This window comes from Eulemur rufifrons, chromosome 16 (genome assembly GCF_041146395.1).
Source record: "Eulemur rufifrons isolate Redbay chromosome 16, OSU_ERuf_1, whole genome shotgun sequence".
Lineage (NCBI taxonomy): Eukaryota > Metazoa > Chordata > Mammalia > Primates > Lemuridae > Eulemur > Eulemur rufifrons.
The window spans coordinates 10,136,181-10,145,628 of record NC_090998.1 but is presented as its reverse complement, the minus strand read 5'-3'; the positions used below and the strand labels follow the sequence as shown (position 1 = coordinate 10,145,628).

At 32.4% G+C, this 9,448-nt stretch overlaps 1 protein-coding gene across 1 annotated transcript; it reads left to right on the top strand.

Moving 5' to 3' along the window:
* The first annotated feature begins 1,006 nt into the window (after positions 1 to 1,006).
* Positions 1,007 to 5,788, top strand: LOC138396740 (NKG2-A/NKG2-B type II integral membrane protein-like). Its single transcript, XM_069490377.1, has 6 exons — positions 1,007 to 1,193; positions 1,583 to 1,675; positions 2,214 to 2,261; positions 2,761 to 2,912; positions 4,729 to 4,829; positions 5,677 to 5,788. Exons 1-6 carry the CDS (start codon positions 1,007 to 1,009, stop codon positions 5,786 to 5,788), a joined length of 693 nt encoding a protein of 230 aa, XP_069346478.1.
* The last annotated feature ends 3,660 nt before the right edge of the window (positions 5,789 to 9,448 follow it).

The following is a 9,448-nucleotide window of genomic DNA, read 5'->3' as shown; positions in this document are numbered from 1 at the left end:
TTATATTTTGCATGTTCTTTTTCCCACTTTAGACTAACAGACTAGGTTATAGATAATAAGTAACTTTTCAAAGGTCACACATTATGAATTGCCAAGCCAAAATTAATTAGAGATCTCTCTGGCTCCTGAGTCCATTGACTAAAGATTCACATTACATTATATGAATTATTGCAAATATCCACACAAATAAAGTGACCTTTACTGATGTTGACAAACACAGTATCTTTCTGAAAGTTTGATACAAAAATGTTCTTCCATAGATAGTTTACATTTTTATTTATAAATTTATGGTTTTACATTTTAGCAATAGAATCAATTGCTAATACGTCTGTAAATAAGAATTAAATTTTTTGTAGTGCCTCTAATACTGTTTAGGTTATGCATAAGCTTATTGTGTCACCTACATTTTCCAAAATATAAAATATTCTAAATATTTTAATGATTTCCAGAAGCCTTCATCCATTCAAACAGAAGACCACTTGATAACCCTGAATTCATTTTAATAAATAAGTGTAAAGTACAAAATAAAAGCAATTTAGTACAAAAGAATAATGTATATGTCAACTTTCCTATTCTCCATTTTAAGATCACTCAGTCTTTTACCATTATTGGCTTTTGAAATTACCATAAATCAGTGCATACATTTTTCTAATACAACATTTTAATTTTCAATACAGGTATTGATGTAAAAAATTTCTTTGCAATCAGACTTGAATAAATATATTTTTGTCCATGGATTTCTTTATTCCTTCCTAATTTATTCCTTTTCATTATTCCAGCAATTACATTTAGACAAATGTAGAAAAATTTTTAAAAATATTTTACCCTAAGACACTTGTTGAAGCTCTAAGGAAATTAAAGAGAGAACTTCAGATTCTTCAATGAAAAATGAGAACGAATACCTAACTCTCCACCCCAACCATTTTGACTGTACTAGGGATCTTCACATTATAGAAACCATTTATTAACTTCTAAAGTTCAGGTATCATAGAGCACAGCTTCAGAAATGGATAAGCAAAGTGTAATATACTCCGAAATGAATCTGGCCAAAAATCCAAAGAGGCAGCAAAGGAAATCTAAGGGCACTAAAAGCTCCATTTCAGAAACCGAACAGGAAATAACCTATGCCGAATTAAACCTTCAAAATGCTGCTCAGGATCTTCAAGGGGATGACAAATCTTACCACTGCAAAGGTAAAGCATTTAATAGCTCCTCAATCCAACTGTTCTAGGATGTGCAGTTGGGGTGCAAGGGTGGGGGGAAAGAGCAGGGTGTGCTCACATATTTTAATTCATGAAGACCCGAGTTCTAAGTTGACATATGGTATTTAATATGAAATATGCAGATGAATTTTACTGACACATTGTTGAAATTTGTACTCTTAGTCCCACAGCTCACAGAGAACTATATTTATTGAAAACTGCAATGGTATATTTTGAGAGAAAGATTGCTATGGTAGATGTGGGTTTGGGGTCCAAGTTTATCTTTGATTCCCTGTGCATGTGGGGTCTCCCGTATGAAAATATTCTAGCCAGTCGTCTCTATTTCTCCTTTCTCAGTGTTTCTGTTTCTCTCCCTGCAGATTTACTGTTACCTCCAGAGAAGCTCATTGCTGGGATCCTGGGAATCATCTGGCTTGTCTTAATGTCCGTGGTAGTAAAACGTGTCATTCCCTGTAAGTATGTTTTGTAAGAATAAAAGGGAACTTTTCTGCTTAATGACTGGAAGTACCTCTAAACATTTCCTAATATTGTAGAATAGTATTCTGGTTTTAACAGTATGTTTTGCACTAAATGCAAAATGCAAACAGAATAACTACTGATTTTTTTAAAGTATAAATGAAACAATAATTGCAGACAGTCTTTGCTTTTAATTATATGGATATTCAAATTTCATAACTCAAAGACATATCTTAGGAGACTACAAAAGCTTACCTAGAAATAAAAATTAATATTTGAAAGTGGAAAAATCAAATACTTACAGTATTGTAACATACAAAGCAGACAGAGGTAGTGATGTTCAGTTTTGTAGGCTTTGGAAGGTTATTATTCCCAAAACCTTCACTGCTTTATTAAGTTTTTCTTGATAAAATAAATTTTTTCCCAGATAATTCTAATCCTAAGTGATATAGTGATTTTCAAACAAAAACTAAAATTGTTACTTATTTGGATACTAATTTTTAATAAGGATTACTTTAATTTTTCTTGCTACAGTACCTCAGAAACAGAATGATTCTTCCCAGACTACAAGAACTCAGAAAGGTACTGATATTAATCATTTTAATTTTATATCTATCTTTGGCTACGCAAAAACTAAAATCAATATTTTTGGGGTAAATAAATTAGGATGTTGGGCAATAAACACTCATAAATAATGATTAAGGAGGGCATTCCATTTTTTTCCGGAAGAATCAATCTTGTAAAATCATTATACCTCTTTTTGCTATTTGACTCAAATTACTACTGCTATCATATAATAAAAGTAAAATAATTTTGCTATTCCACAAAAGTGGTTTTGTTAAGTGATTTTTCAGACATGTGTAAGGTGAATTTATGTTTGATGTTTTGCTTTATGTGGCCATATAATTAGGAGATGAGAGGCTGACCCTTTTCCTTGTGTGAGTGAGTGGGATTTTTTATATTTACCAGCCTTTGAGGATGCAAAGATATGTACATATATTTCTATACCTCTGAAAATATGTTAATTTTCATTTTAAAAATTCATGTTTTGTCCAGATAGTAATTCATAATTTTTCCTCAGCATGTAATTTCAGTCATTGTCCAGAGGAGTGGTTCACATATTTCACCAATTGTTATTACATTAGTAAGGAATTGAAAACTTGGGATGAGAGTGTGAAGGCCTGTGCTTCTAACAACTCCAATCTGCTTTACATAGATAATGAAAAAGAAATGGTAAGGCGTTAAATGTTTCAAGCACTTTATTAGAAGCTTATTGCATTCAATATGACTTTGTAGAATTCATCATATTGTACAATTTTAATTTCATTATCTTCAGGACTATATATTTTGCTGTTTGAATTCACAATAGTTTATTTCAATTAATACACTGCTAATGATCATTTAATTATTACCAATTCTTGCTATTTATGGAAAACCATGCTTCTATAAATCTATTTTTTTCTAAATTGAATCTTACTATTTAATTGTACTAGATATAATCACATCATGACTGTTCACATTGATCACAAAGTGAATGGACTCTTTGTAATACAAGTCAGATCACAAAATAGGCCTTTCCAGTCCCAGCAGCCAAGTCCATGCTGATGCCCTCAACACTTCCCCCTCCTCATCCTCAAACCACTGCCCTGACTGTTAGTTAATATTACAAATAAAACTTTATGTGTTTTTCAATTTTTATAAACTGAATCATATAGTACGCACTTTGATGTCACTTTTCGTTCATTTGTATTAATGAAGTGAACTGTGAGTCTCATGCCCTCAGGGACACAGAGGCTTCCTGGTTGGAGCACTTGTAGTCACGGGGTTCCTTTGCTGGTCCCCCTCAGCTGCACCTACCCTGGTGTGTCTCGGTGGGGGACAGAAGCACTTCCTCTGGCTACTTACTGTTAGCAGGTCTCCTGATAGATCCCCCTTGGCGGTGGTGCCAGCCTTGCTGGTGTTGCTGGCAGGACTCCCTCTCAATACAGTTGGGTGGGGACTTAAGATTCCCACTGCGTTGATCCCTGATCCTGGAGTCCCAAACCACTCCACCTTTCTCTTTCCGACATTCAGAGTCTACTTGCTTTTGTTTTTCATAAATTCCCGTATTTATGGTTGTATATAGTAAGGGGAAGCACCTGTTTTGGACCACTGGTTTTCAACTAGTACCAAAACAGACAAAACTGGGGGCTTAGCTAGTTAAAGAATGGTGTGGTGCCCAGAAAACCATATTTTGGCTTATATATCATTTATTTCCTGAAGGGCAGCCCTTCTAATTTCCCTCTAAACCCCAAAATCTCAGAAATGTAGAAATATATATTGATTTAATATTACATTGCTTTAATATTATCAGCAGGAGAAATGTATGTATAGTGACTTGAAATTTATTTAAATTCATTGACATTAGTTTTGCCAATATTGGCTACTCTTAAATTACACGGGTCATAATTTTCTTCATTAAGGTAAGAAGAATGACATTACTAAGTATAAATATGTAAGAGTTCAGGCTCGGCGCTGTGGCTCACAGCTGTAATCCTAGCACTCTGGGAGGCCGAGGCGGGCAGATGGTTTGAGCTCAGGAGTTCGAGACCAGCCTGAGCAAAAGCGAGACCCCATCTCTATTAAAAAAACAGAAAGCAATTAGGTGGACAACTAAAAACATATAGAAAAAATTAGCCGGGCATGGTGGCACATGTCTGTAGTCCCAGCTACTTGGGAGGCTGAGGCAGAAGGATTGCTTGAGCCCAGGAGTTTGAGGTTGCTGTGAGCTAGGCTGATGCCACGGCACTCTAGCCTGGGTAACATAGTGAGACTCTGTCTCAAAAAAAAAAAAAAAAAAAAGATATTTATGAGTTCATTTTAACTGAAAATTACAATGTTTGTGAAAATTCTTAGCACTATATAAAGGGGTTTTCAACTTTAATATTGCTTAAAACAGTAATTTTATTTTGACAGTTATAGATCCAATGAAAAAACACACCACTGGCACTTCAAAAAATTGTTAAATATTTCATAATTATTTAAATATACAATATTTATGTTCCTGTAGAAACTTCTGGGCTCCCTTTCAAAGCAAGCATGGATTGGAGTCTTTCGTAACGGCAAAAATGATCCATGGGTGTCTATAAATGGCTCAACTTTCAAACTTAAGTAAGTTTTTTGAGTGGTGGGATATAGTAGAAAAAAATAGGAAAAGGAGAAATTCAGAATAATATGAGGAAGTTTAAGTTGAATTAAAGACATGGAAAGTTTGTTGAAAGTTAGTGAAATCCTGATATAAATGTTAAAGAATGGACCACAGTGGTCCCCCCTTATTGGTGGTTTTACTTTCTGTAGTTTCAGGATACGGCACTCAACCATGTTCGGAAAAGTTTGAATTAAATATCCAGAAAACAACACTTCATGAGCTTTAAATTGTTCAGTGTTCTGAGTAGCATAATGAGATTTCACACTGTCCGACTCTGTCTTGCCTGAGATGTGAATCATCTTTTGACCAGCAGGTCCACACTGTAGAGGTGACCCAGCCTTTGGTCACTTAGGAGCCGTTTGGTGATCAGATAAGTTTCATAGCATCGCAGTGTTTGTGTTCAAGTACCTCTTATATTACTTAATAATGACCCAAAAGCTCAAGAGTAGTGATGCTGGCATATTGTTATACTTACTCCTTTGTATTATGAGTTATTGTTGTTAATCCCTTCTTGTGCCTAATTTATAAATTAAACGTTACCACAGGTGTGTATATATAGAATAAACATAATATATAATAACGTTCAGTCAAATAGGTGATTTCAGGCATCCACTGGTGATCTTGAAACACATCCCCTATAGATCCGGGGGACTACTGTGTTCAGTTTTCATAGTAACCAATTTCTACTAATATTACATAAAAATGTGATTAAATGATAAAATCCTTTTCTTAAAGAACATGAAAAATCCTGTTGTTTCATGAATTGTCCCCATAAAATATAAAGGAAGGATGAATTTTTCCCCATTACAGAATAAATGAAACAATATATGGTAAATATCACTGTGCTGTGCTGGACTCATTCAAAGTTCAATCAAGTGGATGTGGATCTAATAAAACATATATTTGTAAGCACAAGCTTTAGAAGTAAAGCACCTGAGTATGGAGTCGGCCAGGTAATATTATATATTGGCAAATGGAAATAATATTATGATTGAACAAGTCAATGAATTGTAATTTGTTTAAAAATGAAAAGATATTAAAAAATATTATTTGTAGTATAGTACACACATCAGAGAGAACAGAATATCTTTGCTTTTGTGTCTTTTTTTTTTTGGCTCTACATTCTATTTGTGGCATTCATGTGTTCTAAAAATTGCATGTTATGTGAATCTGTCTATGTGAATATCAAGAATGGGTGAACTCTTAGAGACTGAAGGGGGCATAGTTGTTGTCAAAGGCTAAGGGGACGTTGGACTAGGAAGTGACCACTAATTGCTATAGTTTTTCTTTTTCGGGTGATAAAAATTTTCCAAATTTTAGAAGAACTTTGTTTGTAACTCTGTAAATATACTAAAATTAACTGATTTATACACTTTAAACACATGAAATTTATGCTATCTACCTGACATCTCAATAGCAGTTATTTGGAAATATCTCTCCTGCAATTATGTTTGGGACTGCATTATTCTCTTAAGTAAGAGTCAAAGATTAGGCCTCTATATAAAGTTAACTTTTCCAATCGATATCATGCTATGTGCAGCAATGTATTAGGTTTTCCTTAATTTCTTTCCACCACATTTTGTATTGTTTGGTATTGAAGTCATACAGAAATACAGATATTTCACATTTATACCTTTATATATAGCAATCTCATTTTAAAATTTCCTTTAGTTATTTTGTTGTTGTAAATAGAAATACAATTGAGGTTTGTATGCTGATCCCATATCAAGTTATTTCATTGATTTTATGTATTAACTCTACCACTTCAGGTATAGGATTTTATGGATTTTCTACAAAGACTATTTTTCCTGTAATAATCACACTTTTATTTTTTTTCAGGTGCTATAATTTTTTTCTTTATTTATTTTGCTGTCTAGATATTTACTTTCAATGATGAAGAGAAGGTACAATGATGGTTCTATGATATGTATTATTTCCTGTTTTTGATAAGAAGATTTCAACATTTCTTATTTTTGAATTTTCTTTTAACTTTTACATATTAAAACAGTTTTATAATATTCCCATTTTTCTAACATATTTTGCTTTGAACTCTGGTTAGATTTTAATGTTTTTGCATCAATTGAAATAATATATACTTTCTCCGTGTAATGTTTATAATCTCAACCACTTTTATTTCTTTTAAATGTTAAACAAGTTTTGGATTTCTGAGATAAAATCATACTGGTCATTCCATATTATCCCTTTAATGTAAATCAGTGGAAATATTACATTAGAGTAACATTGCTTTCATGATCCATGTTCACAAGGGGATTCTATTATGTTTTTACTGATTGCTACATAGTTGAAAGTTCTTACTATCAAGGCTACACTGGGAAGCATTTCTTTTTGATAACCTGGAAGCCTTTGTGTGAGAGTACTATTTGTTATTCATTAGTGATGTCATCTGAGTTTGTACAATATATTGATATGGATGTTTATATAACAACCTCAATTTGTTTAATACATGTAGGGTTTACTCAGGTGTCTGCTGTTTTACTACATTTTGTACATATGCACATTTTAAGAATTTTTTATTTCACATAGATATTAAATTGTATTCATAAAATGGTTTCATACTTTTTGATGTCTGTTAAAACCATAAGATATTCCTACATTTAATCTAGAAAAAAATATTTGTCCTTTCCCCGGTTCTTTCTTAAATGTCTTTTATCAATTTTATTAATTGTCTTCAATAAAAATATCTTTGGCTTTGTCGATCCTCTATACTTCCTTTGTGTCATGATTTTATATTATTTGTTTTTTACTTTCTTCTACTTCACTTATATTTAATTTAATTTCATTTCAGCTTTTTTCCTTTTGTTTTCTTTTGATGCATGCTCAGATAATGGCAGTTCTGATTTCATTTTTTGCAACATACGAATTTAAGGCAATCAATTTTTCACAAGAAAGACGTCTACTCTATTTTAGTCATAATTCATATAAAAATTGTGACTATCCATTGTGGTAATTTCTTTGGCTCATACTTTCTTTAGCAATATATGACAGAATTAAAAAATATGTAGATTTTCAAATTTGGGGTTATTGACTTCTGTATAGGATAACAGTAGTTACAGTATTTTGTGTGAAGCTGAAAATGTTCTACATGTCTGTTCAATTGTGGCTGGTGTGATGGAGGAGTTGATTTTAAATGTTATTTATTTTTAATTAATTATTATTAGAATGCTAATAGCTACATTTCAAGTGTCACTGTCCAAGCTGATACTTGAGATTATAGTATATCTTCGACAATGTCCACGAGAACTTAAAAATATGAGTACTCTGTATTAGTGCAGAATGCATATGTGTGTGTGTGCATGTGCATGTTTGTAATGGTTAATTGTCTAGTTTAAATCTTTCTACAGGCTCACTGATGTACCTATCTAATAAGCACTGAGACAAAATTGTTTATTACATGTTTATGATTGTTTATTCATTCACTCCTTTAAATTCCATGTTGAAATAGGATTACTAGGTACATATATATTCTAAAAGTTTAAAACTAATAATTTGAAAAATAAGTCAATTATTATTAAATTACATTTCCAATAATGATTATTGCATTATATAATGACATTAAATTAACCATAGCAGTTTTATTCCTGGTTGTTTTGCATGGTATATGTTTTTATTTATTTATTTTAATTTTGTTTACCTTTTTAAATTTCAAAATATTAAAGGGTACAAAAGTTTTGCTACATGGATACCTTCTGTCATGCTTAAGTCAGGCATTTTGTTGTGCCTATAACCTGAATAATGTTCACTGTACCCAATAGGTATGTATTTGTTCCTCACTCCCTCACCATTCCCCCTTCTTTGTTTCTGATGACCTTCATATCTCTTTGTGGACAGTATCAATCATTTAGCTTCAACTTATTACTGAGAACATATGGTGTTTGGTTTTCCATTTCTGAACTACTTCACTTTGGATAATAGTTTCCAGTTCCATCTAAGTTGGTGCAAAAGACATTATTTCATTTATTTTAGGGCTGAGTAATACTCCATGGTATATACACACCCCATATTTTCTTTATCCACCAATGAATTGATGGGCACTGAGGTTGATTCCACATCTTTGCAATTTTAAATCGTGCTGCAATAAACATTCTAGTGCTGCTGTCGTTTTATAAAGTGACTGTTTTACATTTATTTCTTTGATTAATCCCCATATTTTTTTCCACAGAAGTTATGCTAATTTGCAGTCCCATGAACTATTTATAAGCATCCTGTTCTCTCTGGATACATGCCAGAAATTTTTTTTTCTTTTTTCTTTCTAATAATGGCCATTCTGACTGGGGTAAGGTGGTATCTCCATGTAGTTCTAATTTGCATTTTCCTGAGGATTAGTGGTGGTGAACATTTTTTCATATGTTTTTTGGTCATTTGTCTATCTTCTCTTGAGAAATCTCTGTTCATGTCTTTTGCCCACATTTTGATGGGGTTGTTTGTTTATTTTTTTCTTGCTGTTTTGTTTGAATTCTTTTTAGATTCTGGACATTAGTCCTCTGTCAAATGTATAGTTGGTAAATATTTTTTCCCATTCTGTAGGTTGTCTATTCACTCTGTTGATTATTACCTTTTTTAG